The sequence below is a fragment of the Danio rerio genome, chromosome 19, assembly GCF_052040795.2.
Source record: "Danio rerio strain M-AB ecotype USA chromosome 19, GRCz13ab, whole genome shotgun sequence".
NCBI lineage: Eukaryota > Metazoa > Chordata > Actinopteri > Cypriniformes > Danionidae > Danio > Danio rerio.
In genome coordinates, this window is record NC_141039.2 from 9,610,251 (window position 1) to 9,627,548 (window position 17,298).

At 36.0% G+C, this 17,298-nt stretch overlaps 1 protein-coding gene across 2 annotated transcripts; it reads right to left on the reverse strand.

Moving 5' to 3' along the window:
- Positions 1-14,304: 14,304 nt before the first annotated feature.
- Positions 14,305-16,813, reverse strand: dpm3 (dolichyl-phosphate mannosyltransferase subunit 3, regulatory). Of its 2 annotated transcripts, none has more exons than NM_200809.2 (2): positions 16,756-16,813; positions 14,305-15,351 (listed from the first exon to the last, which is right to left on the reverse strand). In NM_200809.2, exon 2 carries the CDS (start codon positions 15,306-15,308, stop codon positions 15,030-15,032), a length of 279 nt encoding a protein of 92 aa, NP_957103.2. In that variant the 5' UTR covers positions 15,309-15,351; positions 16,756-16,813; the 3' UTR covers positions 14,305-15,029. The 2 variants fall into 2 exon arrangements, with proteins under 2 accessions (NP_957103.2, XP_087150246.1); XM_087294120.1 differs by having other exon boundaries at positions 16,760-16,799.
- Positions 16,814-17,298: the final 485 nt, after the last annotated feature.

Here is a 17,298-nt window from a genome sequence, read left to right on the forward strand (position 1 = left end):
GCCATGTTTCTATTGGAGTGGATGTTATTAGCATAAACTAGTGTGTTTATGGCTTGAATTAGGCTAGTTGCAGGGCTATACCGGTGATGGCTAGACAGCTAGGTCTGGAATTGGGTAGGTTAGATATAAGTTTGAAAATCCTGAATGAAAAATGTTATGAAAACATAATCATAACATCTTAATTACTTGACTTGAGTTTATTAGTTGCAATTAAAATTCTCACAGGTTAAATAACTATAACACTAGCATGTGGCCAGTGTGAATTAGAATGTTATTCTGTGTTTATGTTGCGTTTATGTTTTAAGCATCTTTAACATTTTGTTAACCTTAAATATCCACAATTAACCATCATTTTTCTCACATGCCTACCATGTTTTAGCATGTCTCAATTGTTGCCATTAATTAGTTTGATTGTAGCATGAATCAGCATGTTTCTATTAAGGTGGACAAGTTACTAGCATAACGTTCTTGGCATGATGTTACCTGGATTTCAAGAGTTCACACTTAGCTGATGATTTATAAAAGCTTGTTTGGCAGGCTGTCCCGGGAGAGAGCCCCGAGCTCAAGGGCTCCTCGAGCCCGGGGCTTCCCCCCGTTGGCAGAGCAAGAGGGGAGCCCAAGCTCGGTGGATCTCAGAACTCCCCTGCTGCGGTAGCTAAGGGAACACAAGGGATTAGACAAAGCTTGATTGTTATGTAGGTTGAATGTCTTTGGATGGAGGGAGAATCTGGGGGGAAAACCCACGCGGACACGGGAGAACATACAAACTCCTCACAGAAACACCCACCGGTCCAGTGGAACCAGGGCCGGCAGTGTTCTTGCTGTGGGGCTCACAGTGCTAACCACTGGGCCGCCGTGCCGCCCAATCAGAGGTAAAGGAGGAGAATAGCGGAGGAGGGGGGTTTCTTCCAAACGAAGATAAAGTGAACTGAAAACTGTGGCTATTTATAGTAGCTTAGGGCTCATATGATTGGAAGATAGTGATTAGCAAATGTGAGACCGGCCGTGATAAATCATAAGCACGTGATCCTCTCGAAATTAGTTTATGAATAAACTTCACTTAAGTCTAGTTGTTTTTAGCAAAAGTTACCATGTTGCTAGCATGTTTCATGGTTACCATGTTGTTAGAATATATTAGCATGTTTCTAGCTTTAATCACTGTTTCCCATATTTTGTTAGAATTGGTATGATTCTAGTATGTTGCTAGCTTGAACTAGGAAGTCGTTACATATGAGGTTGTTTCTAGCATGAGTTACCATGTTTCTATTATGATTACCATGTTGTTAGAATGAATTTGCATGCTCTTAGTATGAATCACCATGTTTCTAATTAGGTGGATGTTATTAGTTGACATGTTGCTAGCTTGAATTAGGCTAGTTGCAAGGCTTTACTAGACAGCTAGGTCTGGAATTAGTAGGGTTACATATAGGATCAATTCTTTGTACAATTTAAAGCCTGAAAGTTTTCAACACCTAAACACTGATCATTGTGTAGCGCAGCATAACATCTTAATGACCTGACTTGGTTTTATTGGTTGTAATTTAAATGTTAGTTTCTCATATATAGGATTTCAGTATGCTGCATGCTTTAAGCCAACATAATAATCAAATTACCTTTTTTTTGTCTCAATAATTTCTGACTGAATGTTATCTACTTGCATATGAACAAACAATGGAAAATATATAACAATTACCTACCCTGAAAAACAAGATCAATAACACATGAAACATGATTGCTGTTATTTTAGCTTCAGTGTCAGTCAAAAAAGTAAGCACTGGCTCACAACTAAACATTATTTAACCGCAATCGTTCAATCTTTAGATGAAGTTAGGATGGCTGGAGATGCTGGGAAATCATGACTGACTGCATCTGGCATTAAATTCAGACACATCAGTGAACCCCAAGTGAACATAGTACAGTTCCAGCAAGATAAGTTTCTCAAAACAAAACAAAAAAAAAAAAAACAATTCTATAAAGTATGATGTCTTTGTGAGCATTGAGTATCAGCTACATTTCTTAGCCTTTGTTTGAATTTCCATGGGACTGAGAGTAAGCAAATATACTGATATAATGAATTCTTTTTAACTGTTGAATGGGTTATCCTATTTCAAAGAAACAGAGGAGCCAAACCCAGAGAAATACTACACCAGTCCAACAATATCAGAAAAATGAATGCATAAACCCCATAATTACTATCAAACCATTTAAAAAACAAAGACAGTCAAGCAGCTTCTCAGAATGGGGTGGTGGGTTGTTGAATTTTGATTTTAGCACAGCTTGAAGGATTGGGCATAAATTCTTGTTCAGACAATAAAAATGTGATTGAATTTCAAGCAATGCTTGCCATAAATTTCAAAAGAAATCAACCAAGAAACTTCTTCTGAGAGCACAAACCAAACTGCTGAGTTTGATACAGTTAATTTTCTTACACATCTCAGACATCTGTTCAACTGTTCAATCAGCAACTTTGCTGGCTAAAGAAAATAAAGCAAAAGGCTTTGATGAATTGCTGAAAATAAGACTCACTCAAGCCAAAACCTAATCACTAAGAGTTTGATTGGACAATGTAATAAGTCATGGAATAAACATACAACACAAACCTTTGTGGTGAACAATTTTTATACATGGAAAAAAGCAATGAGTCGTCAGTCCTGTTTTGGGTCATTAATAGTCACATTCACACATTTTATTGATTTACAAGAATAACTTTAATCTATGTAGTATAATGTAGAACTCGTACGTTTTCTGAACACACAACGTGCTCTGTGAACGAACTATATTGGAGAAACAGTTCTATATGATGTAACAGGCCCTGTTTCCATGCAGTCGTGTCCAAATGTGTCTTTTGTGACCACTTACATTTGTATTTTATAGAGACTCTTATTTGTCACACTCTACATCACATTCCCAGGGCAGCAACAAATGAGTACAGTACATGAACCCATGTCTTTTGGATTATGAGCAAGTGGGAAAGCAGAAGAATGAAATAAATGTGGATGGAAGTTTTTGGTCCCATAGTGATTCTGTGTAAGGTCAATAGGCAAGGAGTCGATGGTTGATGTTTTGAACTCAATTTGATCGCCTTAGTATTTGCACTACAAAAGCAATGGACCCTTTTCACAAGACTGTAAAAATGCTTTTAACAGTCATTAGCATCTTAAATCTTTGAAAGTTGTATTTCGATTTTTTTTAAACATATATTTATCTATATTTCTGTATGTATTATATCATTCTTGCATCAAATTACAAAAAACGAATTACCACTTATGCGAAGCATTTCGAATGCGGTATCAACGGACAGGACTGTAAATTTGATGTTGTTCTCTCTTCTTGTTGCTGTTATCAGTCTCACAATATTTCTTCTTTTTTTTAAAGTCTCTAAGACCATCGCTGAGTTTTTCTTTTAATATTTGAGCAAATATGAATGTAAAAATATTATTTGTTGTGCTCCCCATTTCAGTGTACTCTAAGTTTTCCCAACTCTGACGACTTCCGCTACTGAGAAACCCATAAATGTTAAAAGTGTCCATATGGTCAAATGTGTTTCAACTTTATCTAGAAGTAGTAAAACAGTGGGCAAGCTCAAATCATTCAGGAACCTGCTACTCTCAATTTTGGGTCGTCAACTTGTAATGACAAAAACAAATCAGGCGCTAATTCAAACAGACATTATTAAAGACAGACATGTACATAGAGATTCCATATTATCAGGTTCAGACTTCTGCTCAGGCACTGTTGGCTGAATGTCTGATGGCACACAAAACTGAAAACTTTTTAGGAGATTTGAAAGGGTTGAGTGAATTCTTCACAATCTCTGTATTCTTAATGGTCCACCAGCAGAAGTAATTATGATGCCAATCCCCCATGTGGAAGAGCTGTGAAAACTGTGACAATTATAACTTATCTTGATCAACAGAATGCTGAGCTTTCAAAAGTATGTGTAGCTTATGGTATGTAGAATCTCTGAAAATCACAAGCGTTTTACATGCTGGTTTGTAAAACCTGGGACACATCATCATAATGTTAAACCTGACTGGGTTGTCACCTTGGGCCCTGTCATGCACCTGGCGCAATAAGGCGCAAGACGTGTGTGGCGCAATGTTTTGCTAATTTCAGACCAGCGCAACCTTAATTTTCCTGTTTTGTGCCACGTTGTTTAAATAGTAAATCCATTTGTGCCACTTTGTGGACTCATAGGGGTGCTGGTCTATAATAGAGGTGTGTTAAGGTGCGTTGCTATTTTGAGGAACTAAAATAGACTTCACAATTGACCAGCTGAAAGCAGGTATAAGGTCCAGTGCAAAGCGTGTTAGTTGTGCGCCTTAAACGCTTACACATTGCTTTATACACACAGGATGTACAGCAATACGCAAATATCTTTACAAGTGTGTTTGGATATAAATCAGATTTTGGACCCCACTTCATTATGATTGTTCATTTATTTGATTGCTGGAAATTAGAGCTGAATTTAGAAATAGTTTTGAAACAAATCTATGCATTTAACAAACTACATGAATTATGTAGGCTAATGTCTGCCTTCAGTGAGGTGAGTACAACACTGTTTCCTTATCCACGAAAGTGAAGAAGTGAAGTGAAAGAAAAAGTAAAGAGGCTGAATGTAGGAGGCTCGTTCTTTATTCTTGTGCTGCAGATGGTCTCTTTAACTGTTTTTTATCACTAGTGAAGCATTAGGTTTGTCCACTTACAAAGTCCGCCATGTAAACAGCTAATGTGCCACGGCATGAAGCAACTGACTCTTGAAGGGAACGTAAGTTCAGACTCTGATTGGATTAATGCACTTATTGCTTAAAACACAACCATAACTCATTGCGAGAATAAGCACAACCCTGTTGCCGCAGCGCAAACCGAATTTACCTCCCTTAAAGCAAAAGTGTATTCGGAGATGCCCTTAATGCTTTTGCACCATGTACTTTAGACTTTGTGCCTAGATCATTAAAATAGAGCCCCTTATGTCAGCTGTGCCTGGTCTTGACCAAAAAGCACCAGAACCAGCTAATCAAGGTCTTACTAGGTTGAGACATCCAAATTGCCTACTACTAAATGTACTACATTTGAATTTGAATTTATACACGACCATTAGAAAAGTATGTTCTGTATACAGTAGTATGATTGTGAGTAGTATGAATGTAACTAGTACTACATCTGGCATTTGTTATTATCACATGACCTACAGTGCTTGCTTCACTTCACTCCCATTCATGAATTCTTTCACATGGCATTATAAGATCCATCTGATGCGCACTGCAGAATATCACCATAAGTATAGGTAATCCAGGTGCAACTCGTAAACTGTTTCTCAAATACTATTAATTCGAACAAGCTACTCAGCTTATTGTTTATAACACACTATATAGTTTGGGATTTCGGACGCAGCCAATGTGAAATGTATATAAAAGAATTCATAGTTATACTGCACTTTAAGCTTGCGTTTATTTTTGAAAACTTTATTAGTTGCGTTTAGGTCAGAGGTTTGCTAGGTGGTCTGTATAAAGGTGGGCTTTATGAAGAACATGTATGAAATGTACAACAAAATTTACTCTAAGTAACATATTTCAGATTTGCAGAAATATAGACAGCGCCCCTCGACCATGGCTTCGAACAATCCAATATGAGAGATGACTTTCATATAGCAGACAACAGAAAATAGTCATGAAATGTGTCATAGCAGCTTTGCAATGAAAACGGGCAATTATTGAAAATCGGGTATGAAGTTTCATCATTGTAAAATGAGTTCAGCATGTGTAGCTCCATTCAGTTTTAGAGGGGGACCGGTTTGCCTATATAACTAATACTGAGGTGTCTATGTACATATGATTCAACCGTCTGTTGTAAGTGTTGTGTGAATGGGACATTTCAAGACACATACCAAAGCAAATGAGGTAGTAAATCCCAAACGCCGACAGTTTGAGTGTAGCCAAAATCTTCCACATGCTCTCGGATGGTTTCTGTCCTAATAAAGGCATATTTGGATAGTGACTTCTGGGTCACAGAAAAAGAAAGCTGGAATCGTTCCATGCTCTCGGATTCTTTGACAAACACACCTTGCTAGCACATGTTGCTAAAACAGTGAGCTAATTAGCTTAAACAATAAGGTTTACATTCACTGACGTGCACGGCATCAGAGGAGGTAAGTTTTTCAGGCATTACGCTACACTTCCACTCAATTATCCGTCTTTTTACATTCATATTTATTTTAACAAGGCTCCGGAGAAAGTTTGGCAGCTGGCACACCAGATAGTATTACTCTTTGTTCATATGTTGGCAGCAACCCTCAGACATTTTTAGACATTTTAGGCCATTCAGTCATTTGGTGGACTTTACTGAATGTCAATTGACGTGGAAACTAAATCAAAATGCCGCTATTTACTTTATTGATAAACAGTCTTGGTTTTATTGTGTATGATCCATCAGTGCATGTTATTCCTGAGGAAAAATAATGTTTGTCTTTGTAATCTTTCATCCGAATGTAATAACTTAAAAATTTCCTTTTCGCCTAACGTCTTTTTGGCTCAAGAGTGTTAACCGATTGCCAAAAATCTGTTTTTGATAGCCATTCAGAAAATATGCAAATGTCCGCACAGTGTATCTGAGAGAAATATGTATATTATAGTATACACTTACTGGCCACTTTATTAGGTACACTTGTACTAGTACTGCGTTGGACTCCCTTTTGCCTACAGAACTGCCTTTATCCTTCGTGGCATAGATTCAAGAAGGTACTGGACATATTCCTCAGAGATTTTGGTCCATATTAATATGATAGCATCACGAAGTTGCTGCAGATTGGTTGGCTCCTCATCCATGATCCATCCCAAAGGTGCTCTATTGGATTGATGTCTGGTGACTGTGGAGGACATTTCAGTACAGTGAACTTATTGTCATGTTTAAGAAACCAGTCTGAGATGAGTTGCGCTTTATGACATGGTGCGTTATCCTACTGGAAGTAGCCAGAGGATGGATGCACTGTGGTCATAAGGGATGGACATGGTCAGCAACAATACTTAGGTAGGCTGTGGCGTTGACCTGATGCTCAATTAGTGTTAATAGGCCCAAAAAGTGTGGCAACAAAATATCTGCCACATTATTACACCACCACCAGCCTAAACTGTTCATACGAGGCAGGATGCATCCATACTTATGTTGATGACACTAAATTCTGACCCTAACACCTAAAAGTCGCAGCAGAAATCAAGAATCCTCAGACCAAACAACATTGGGTGAATTGTAGCTTAAGTTTCCTGTTCTTAGCTGACAGGAGTGACACCCGGTGTGGTCTTCCCAATAGATCAGCAGTTACTGAAATACTAAGACCAGCTTGTCTGGCTCCAACAACCATGCCACATTCAAAGTCACTTATCACCTTTCTTCCCCATTCTTATGTTCAGTTTGAACAGCAGCAGATCGTCTTGACCATGTCTACATGCCTAAATGCATGAAGTTGCTGCCATGTGATTGGCTGATTAGAAATTTTGTGGTTACAAGCAGTTGGACAGCTGTACCTAGTAAGGGTGAAGTCGGTGAGTGTATATATATGAATAAATATGTATAATATTGTTAAATACATTATATTAGTATAATACATATGCATAAATTATTAAGTACATAATACTTTAGGTTGTTTTAGCATAATTTACCCCCTTTCAATTACAATTCTTGCATAAATTTATCACCAATTTATGATCAAACATAATAGCATTCACAGATTTTTCAGTGCGGCTAAATGCACAGATCCTTATCTGGGTCACTGTTGCTTTGAATTGTAACCATGTATTCAGTCTAAACGAACTACATATAGTTCATTCTTCCAACAATAACAGAACAGATGAAGAAGTATCATGTTGCATAACAGACAAATGTGAAGTATGGGGCATAAAGGTCTCTTGACGTACAACAGAACTTGACCTGTCTTGCGTTTCACAAAATGTGGCATCTCTAACCCCTAAAGGCAACTGAAACAGGTCAGCTGAGACAAATGTGCTTGTTTTTAGGCATGTTGAACAAAATGTTGCTTTCAATCAGTCTCAGAAAATCAAGAATCAAAACAACTAGCACTACTTCTGATTGCTAGTATATCAAATATTAAGGGGGGTTGGATTTATGCATTTTATTTAATTAAATGAGAAGATTGACCTTTTTGTCATCTTCATTGTTCATTGGAAAACACAAAAGCGATCTTTAGGTTATGTTTGTTTTTCTCTTGTTTGCTTTTAAACAAGCCCAGGCTGAAGATGTCTGAATTTCAGAAAGATTTATTGATCAGGACCCGAAAATTGCAATGGAGTCAAAAACGAGGCCTGCAATTTTCTTTCTTGTTTCTCAGTAATGGACCGTTTTAATCAGATCATTGATTTCTTTTTCTTTCTTTCTTTCTTTCTTTTCTTTGGCGAGTTTAAGTCTGGAAAGCTTGTATTTACAAGTTTAAAAGCTGCATTTATAACATCATGTGAATTCAAATAGCATTGAGCTGTTAGAGTATAGGTAGACATTCACAATACTTCAGAAAGGCGAAGGTAAAAATCGGAGAACTAGCCCTGATTTTCAAATACAACAAATTAAACATAAGCCGGACTAGTTGGTGGTTCATTCTGCTGTGGTAACCCAGATAAATAAGGGACTAAGGCGAAAAGAAGGTGAAAGAATGTAACTTTAGCAGTCTCATTGGTGCATCAAACCAAAACGATAACATTTTTATTTTTAAAATTCTTTTATTTACGGCTCTCACTCACATTGACACCTTCTGTTTAGTCACAAGACATTATACATTGGCAATATGTGCCAACAAAAATCTTTAGTTCAGATATTATATAAATTATATTAAAAATATAATATTTTTTGGTGAATATGAACAGAAGCGCAACCATGCCTGCTTGAGGCACGAGAACACTAATTGGTTCTTCTGGATCAATCAAGCCTGCTTGAACTTCCATGACCAAATGTGAATGTTTAAGTGAAGTTTATTTATACACTTATTTCGAGAGGATCATGTGCTTATGATTGCTATCAGCTGGCCCCGCATTATTCAATTCATGATTCACCAATCAAATGATTCCAAAGCCACTATAAATACCCTAAATTCCATATAACAGCCATCTTCGTTTTGAAGAATCCCCCTCCTTCCACCCCTACTCCTCCTCTTTGAGTAGCACGGCGGCCCAGTGGTTAGCACCGTTGCCTTATGCTAAGTTCAGACTGCATGGTTTTAGCCTCGATTTTGACTCGGCGACAGGTTTTGAGAAATTGCAGACAAATGCCTGAAATCACAGGCAAAACGGTACTCATTCACACGAGTAAAAATCACACAATGTTGAACTATCAAAGACGCAATCTGAGAGAATCGCCGATGAGTCGCAGATGCCTGTAAGATATTTGGCTTGCTAAAGATCTGGAGCTGTCTGCGATTTTAAATCATGCCGTGTGGAATGAGTTTTGACTGAATATAACATTGGCGATCGCCTACAGCCAATGAGAGAGCAGCATCCACTTGTGTGTGTGTACCTGCAAGTTAAAAGCACTCTTTGTAGGTTTATTTGGACCCAAGAAATGGAGGAAAAACTAGTGGAGGTTTGACCAGAGCACTTGTGTCTGTTTGATGTTTCATACAGAAAGTTAAAAAAGAAAGTTGAGGAAAAATTGCTAATTCCCTTCAAACCCAGAAGAGCAAATATGTACATTTTCTACCCCATTAAAGGCTTCTTTCTTGCTATGTAGTTAATAACAAAAGATATACTACGTGTTTTTAGCTGTTGACGAAGTTGTCGGCGATTCTTCCTATTGTAAAGTCATGCAATGTGAAAGTCCCTGTCGCCAATCTATCTTGCAGTGTAACCAAAGCAGCTAGCCCAGATTGTCATGCAGTGTGAAAACATCTGTGACACGACGACTTTGAAAATCATGCAGTCTGAACTCTGCATTACAGCAAGAACGTCACAGGTTCTAGTACTTACCAAGCCAGCTTACATTTCTGTGTGGAGTTTACATCTTCTCCCCGTGCTTACGTGGGTTTCCCCCGAGATCCATGGTTTCCTCTCACCGTCCAAAAACAAGCAACTTAAGGTAATTGACTCATCCAAATCGGCACCATAGACATGCTCCTAGAAAGTAGTTATCTCTTAAGAGCAATCTCTATCCGTTCATTAGCTACTGCAGCAGGGGAGTTCTCAAGATCTACCTGAGCTCAAACTCCCCTCACGCCTTGCAACTGGGAGGGAGCCCCGGGCTCGAGGATCTTATGAGCTCAGGGCTCTCTCCCGGGACAGCATGCCAAACAAGCTTTATAAACAATCATCAGCTAAGTGTGTACTCTTGAAAACATTATACACTGATAGATTAGGTTTTTGTTTTTTTTTAGATTTGAATAAAAGGTTAAATTAAACCTTTTTCTGATTCAAATTTACTGTGTTTTATCAGAAGACAGAAAATTAAAATGCTTTATTCATCTGGATTTATATTTCGGTCTGTCTGCGAATGTTTTGCAGAGTCACAATTTTAAGTCAATAAGCTTTAAATCTAACAGAAATCATTTAGATTTTATTAAAAATTTGGGTTTGGAATGACATGAGGGCAAGTAATGACCGAATTTATTTGGGATTGAGCTTGAAACCTATGTCCCTCTTCAAAACTGCTTTTCACTTTTATTTTGCTTGGTTTCTCAGCTGTTTAAACTGCATCTCAAAGCATAAACATGGTGTTAATCATACTGTGGTTTCAGCGGAGAAAAACGCTGATGCCGTTCTCTGATATGCTACTATGGCTTGTGAAAAACAGACTTTAACTAACAACAGCTTGTAAGAGTCTGCAGGGGGTGACAGCTTTGAACAAGAGCCAATCAGCAGTCAGGCGGAGCCAATGAGAAAACTGCTAACAAAAACAAAAGCCCTAGTTCCACAGACAGGTACAGGCCTGTTCACGGGGTCTATAAGGGGCCTGAAAAATGAAGCAGCCTACATTTAAGCCTGAAGAGAACGAATGAGCTTTTGCTTGCCAAAAACACCAGATTAATTTAACACTATATACAGCGCCTGTGTGCACTTAGTGGCTTTGGGATTAGTGTTTAAAGAGTTATCACATGAACGTGGGTCACATTTTAGAATTTATGTGCAGAGACCTTCATATTCATTTATAGGGTCAACTAAAATGAAGTGTTGCTAGGTTTTCATAACAAAACTAGTCTAAAGAAACCCAGTAATTTCTCAAAATAGGTCATCACTGCCAATTATTTTAATTGTGGATACTTGCATTGTTTTTATTCTGGGTGTTAATTAAACATGCTGACATAAACCTATATCTTTGCTTTATTTACAGCTTCAAACAAAATCATATGTAGTTTAACATTAATCTGTTTGTATATTTCACATCAGTGTATGAATTATTAATGGTTTCTTCTTTGAAATTACTGCATATTAGTAATTAAAGATTATTATATCTTAAAGTTGCTTTAAATTGGTTTTGAATTCATAGCACAGCTTGCATGGTGTTATACATGCAAGATATTAATACAATTGTACATCAATTGACTTTTACTTTGTTGATTTTCATACTTTGATTGTTATTTAGCAAAAGTCCTCCCAATCTGTTACCATAGAAAGAGCCACACACACACGTCTCTCCTCTATTAATCTCCCTGCACCTTCCAAAATTGTGCTTACTCCATTTCATCGTCATAGCACGGTTTTTATGATTGGTAGAATATAAATTTGGTAGAGTGAAATATTTCACTGAAACCATTAAAATATAATTGATTCAATATGTTAAACCTTAAACCCATGAAATAAAAAAACAACAATCTGCGGTTAAAAGTAACCCAATTCTGTGGGACCACTGTGGACTTGGCAACCCTGAGAATAGCAGAGTGTTAATGAATTGTGATGGGGAAAGAAAAATAAGTAGAACTTTTCACTCAGAAATTGCTTGTGAATTTACGCAATGACAAAAAAGGACAAGTGAAGGCTTGTTCACACCTATAAATAAATAAAAAACTGTATTCAAATTTTGTAAATACAAGAGGGGAAAAAGAGAAAATGCATATTATGGGAACACCTATATTTAAAAATTCAGTAGGTTTTACTTCATTTTATTTCTTTGGTTTCCACCAAAAGAAATTTTGTAAATTAAAAACCTCACTAGGCAAAATAAACTTAGAAGTTTAAGTTTAAAATTTCTACAAGCTTGAATTAAGTACTAATGTAAAAAAGAAATTTATAATAAATAAATAAATACATTTTTAGGGTTTACATATATATATATATATATATATATATATATATATATATATATATATATATATATATATATATATATATATATATATATATATATATATATATATATATATTCAATTTAATTCAGCTTTATTTGTATAGCGCTTTTACAATGTAGATTGTGTCAAAGCAGCTTCACATAAATGGTCATAGTAACTGGAACAGTGTGGTTCAGGTTTTAGTGTTTAAGTTCAGTTCAGTTTAGTTCATTTCAGTGTGATTTAATCATTATGAGAGTTCAAATATATATATATATATATATATATATATATATATATATATATATATATATATATATATATATATATATATATATATATATATACTCAAACTACTGTAATTGAGTAGCGTTTCTCAGAAATTGTAATTTAATGAGTAGTTTTAAAGATACTTTTACTTTCCCTTGAGTACATTTTTAGTGCAGTATCTGTAAATTTCAGTCCTGTGATTCCTGTCTAATTAAAACACATATGCAAAAAAAGGGGTAAATCGCATTATAATAAACTGCTTCAAGACATGGGCGATTTATAATTGCAGCAAACTCTTTGGAAGCTTTAAAAGTGTCCAAGATGATGTCCAAAATCTTTACAAGCATTGACCCGAGACTGTTTAGATCAGGGGTGCTCAATCCTGTTCCTGGAGAGCCACCTTCCTGCAGATTTCATTTGCTACCCATATCAAACACACCTGCCTGTAATTATCAAGTGGTGTTCAGGTCCTAATTAATTGGTTCAGGTGTCCTTGATATGGGTAGCAACTGAAATCTGCAGGAAGGTAGATCTCCAGGAACAGGATTGAGCACCCCTGGTTTAGATGCATGTCACTGATGAGAAGACAACTGATGTATGATGTATGATGAGCGAAATGGTCTTAAACACCCAGCAGGCACAAGACGTCAACATGACATCAGATTGAAGTTGCATACTGTCATAGAGAAGATGCATTTTGTTTTGAAATGAAAATCTGGTTGACATCAGAACTCAACTTCAGGCTGACGTCAGTGTCTAACGTCCAACCTAAAATCAACATAACATCAACCAAAAATCAACGTCTAATGATGTTACAGCTTGATGTTGTGTGGACGTTACAAATATGATGTCTATTAAGACGTTGAATTATGGTTGCCATACCTGACGAATAAATGTCAGCATTTGAGGTCAATATGACGTTGGGTTTTGGTCACTTTCTAACACAACCTAAAATCAACCAAATATCAAATCGTTATTGGACATCAAAATAACATTGTCCTTAGATGCTGGCTAGTCAGTGAATTTTGTTCACCTGACATCACTACCTAAATCACACCTAATATTAACGTCTTATGATGTTGTGTACCTGCTGGGCAATAACTAGGCCTACACGGAATCTGCGCGTGCAGAAATCCACAGATTTCCAGGCCATCGATTCTATTTGTATTGTTTTTTAAATGTGTGTGAATTTATATTTATTCAATTTTTAAATTAGTTCAGTAATATTACTTACAATAAAGTTTAAAATATATATTTATTTTAATTTTTTTTACTTATTTAAATTTTATTACTTAAATTTTAGTTACGATCCACCCAAAATCATTCCACATAAATCCGCAGATTTTTTACAATATTCTGCACAGAAATAGCAAAAAATGTCCGCAGTTTCTGTCTGGCCTTGGCTATAACTTAATGCACTACAGAATGTTACGTTTACACACACTCACTAATTACATATAAATGCATCAGCTTTTTAGTGTAATACTTCTGAGTACTTTTGAAAGCTCTACTTTTTACTCATACTTTGAGTAATATTTACATCAGATTCTTTTATTCTACCTGCACTACATTTTTAGGCAAGTAATGGTACTTAGGTATGACTTTTCTGTACTCTTATCCACCACTGGCTATCAGTGATTTTGTTCATAAACTTAAAAAAAAAAAATTCCCAAAGTGGGTCTGGTAATAATGCAATTATTTTAGCTGAGGATACTTTTTTTTTTTTATCTCTTTGTAGTTATTCCTGGTGTGAAGCGTTGAACCAGTAAGACTGAAGCTTTTTTTTTTTAAAGCATACATCTTTGTTTTATTAACAGCTTCAAAAAGTTACATTTACATTGCAGTTGAAAATGAATCGGTCTGTGTTTTGATTGACATGTGATTTACACATTTTGCATCAAGCATCAGTTTTATTATGTGGAATGTCCTGGAGAAAACGCAATGGAAAATTACCTTATAAAGTAGTTTTTATCTATTCAGGCAATCAAATACCACATAATGTTCAAATTAAACATTCTGACCCTTAAAATGTTATTTAATAAGTACCGTAATGGAATTCAACACAAATGTTTTACATTTGTAAATCTTTTTTTTTTTTTTTTTTTTTTTAATTGACCGACACATTTCTTTCACAAGCACAGTTCATGTGTAAATCTGAAACCGAATTCTGACTTCACTAAAAACAGAAAGAGCCATATTCATTCCTCGGCCAATGCAAATACACACACTCTGGACTTGGGACTGTACAAAAATAGCACTTCTCTGCACTGACAATATGTCCACAATGTTTCAGTAATGTTTTAAATAAAGCTGTCCTGGAGCTGAAAATAGATTCACAGGTGTGCAGGAGTTTACACCATGTTGAAATAAACATGAACTAAGCTGACCTGTTTTCATTTTAGTCCATATGACAGTGCAAACATCCATAGAACCAGACTGCAGTCACCGTGGAGGAAATGTTGTGCACAGAGAAATAAAGAATATTGATAATCACAAACTAGTTTCACATCTTCAGTCCTTTCTTCCTCAAGTCCTCTTTGGCTTCTTTTATTTGCGCTTGCAGCTCTTTGGCCGCATCCTCACAGTCATTAAATGTAGCCACACGGTAGCCGACAGTGGCCAGAGAATAACACCCAAACACCACCAGCAGGTACACGGGCATCGGCCATGCAAGCTCTTTATACTGGGGCAGCAAATGCAAATCCAGGAGGTCGAAGGTAACGAGTCCCCATGCAATGCCAATCAGAGACACCGCAAGAAGCCACTGCAGAAGCTTGGTCATGGTTTGGGGGATTGCGAGATGATTGAAGACACAGATAATCCACCTTTGAGGATAAATAGGAGAATATAATGTTAGAAATGAGGTGAAGTTGGTTTAGTATTCGCACACTTGTTAATTTATTTATTTATTTTTTTAACAGTGAAATGGTAATTATATTGTTTACCACGCTACTTTAAATATTTAGTCTTAGTGTGCGAATTATACATTGACTTTATCAGTAATGTTTGTGTAATACATGCTTCAGTGAATCAAATTCACGTATTTATTTAAATTACACCTAATTTATTCAAAAATGTATATATTATATTGAATTATAAATAAGTGTATTTCAGTTTTCAGTGTTTTATTGGAAAGGCTGTTTAGTGTATTCTGACAGGCTAGCCATTTCAACTTATCTTAGGTCAAACTTTACAAACTATGCATCTAATTTGAGTTTGCTTTTAGGCTACATGTAGAAACAAACCCCTATTTTATAAGAAAACAGCCTTGCTAATTCTTACGGTGTCTATCGGTGCTCTGAATCTGCCAGTTTCATACTGTTGAATGACTTTTTTTCTCGCGTAGACTGACGGGCACAATTATGCATTCACAATGGTATGAACCTTTATAGGGGTGGTCATATGGATGTCTACTATTTTAATTATTAACATTATTACTTAAAATACAGATCAGAGTGAACTTTCAGTTTTAAAACGCTGACCCATCAATACATCTTGTTTGGACGTCCTTCAAGAGGGATCCAGCCTTAATTAGAGGGTTAATACTTCCCAAACTCCCCATGTAATTCGCAACCTGTTTGGTCAGAAATCTTATGCAAGTATGACTTCAAAACAACATCAGCTCTATTTAATTGACTGTGAAAATTGTTTTGCTTTGATGGTTATTGGCTGCTAATATGATTACACCATTTGAATTGGCAAAGAATACTATTTTGAAGTAATATTATTAAGCATGAAGTCTGATTGAGCGAATATATAAAAACTTTACCTCAATAAGGTTAGGCTGTTATATTTCACTTAATTGTATTTAAATGACACTGTATGGCTTTTGTGCGTTCCATATAAATATTTAGTTAAAACATGAGTATAGTGCACTTAAAAAATAAGAATATTTCTAATAAACAATGCAGAACATTAGATTAAAAGCCTCAAAGCTTCGTTTTTTTGACCAGTGTTTGATACAGACGAAATCAGAAGATCAAGAAACATCATATGTGACTAAAAATTAGAATAAATGCATATACTGCTTTTAAATTCGCTTTAATCCTCACTCGTATTAAAGCTAGCACGATTGCTAATGATTACAGGTGGTTACAATGAAATCTGACAGTCAGCGCTAAACGGAGGAAATCTGTTAACTTGGCGTCAATAATTAGCGACTAAAAATTTATGTTAATAAATGAAACTGGACTTATAATGTAACGTTACTAATAAACTCTCTCTCTTACCTACTATTCAATGCCAGCTCACTGTTTTCGGATTATTGACGCAGGTTGATGACGTAAATGGCGAATAGTATTATGGGAAATGTAGTGCACGTCTTCACGGTTGTTTTTAAAACGGTCTGTGCTTTCAAATGTTTATAGAAACGAGAGATAATTAAATATCTAAGGACCAAAACAGCATTTTTTTAGTATAACTGGAAGTTTGTCTGTTTGTTTAAAACTTAAACAAACCTTTATGAAATACTGATCTCCTAAACCCTGCTGAAAGAGAAGGGGAAATGGGCATTTCGTTTCTTTTTACTCCATTATCTTAAATGTAGGCTTTAGTCTAATATTAGTATATACTGTATCTGCAATATTATTGTGTTAAAGCTTAAGTTTATAGCGCAAAAACAGCATTACATAGGCATAACTGTGTCAGTTAAATCAGTTGACTGTTGAAATTCAATTTTTTTCACCCAACTGTTGAGTTATTAAATCAATAACCCAACAAAGCCAGAGCACCAAATATTTAACATAACTGGTTGAGCTATTAAATAAATAACT

Coding starts and splice junctions, on each gene's coding strand:
- dpm3 (NM_200809.2), bottom strand. CDS start 15,308: ATGACCAAGCTTCTGCAGTGGCTTCTTGCGGTGTCTCTGATTGGCATT.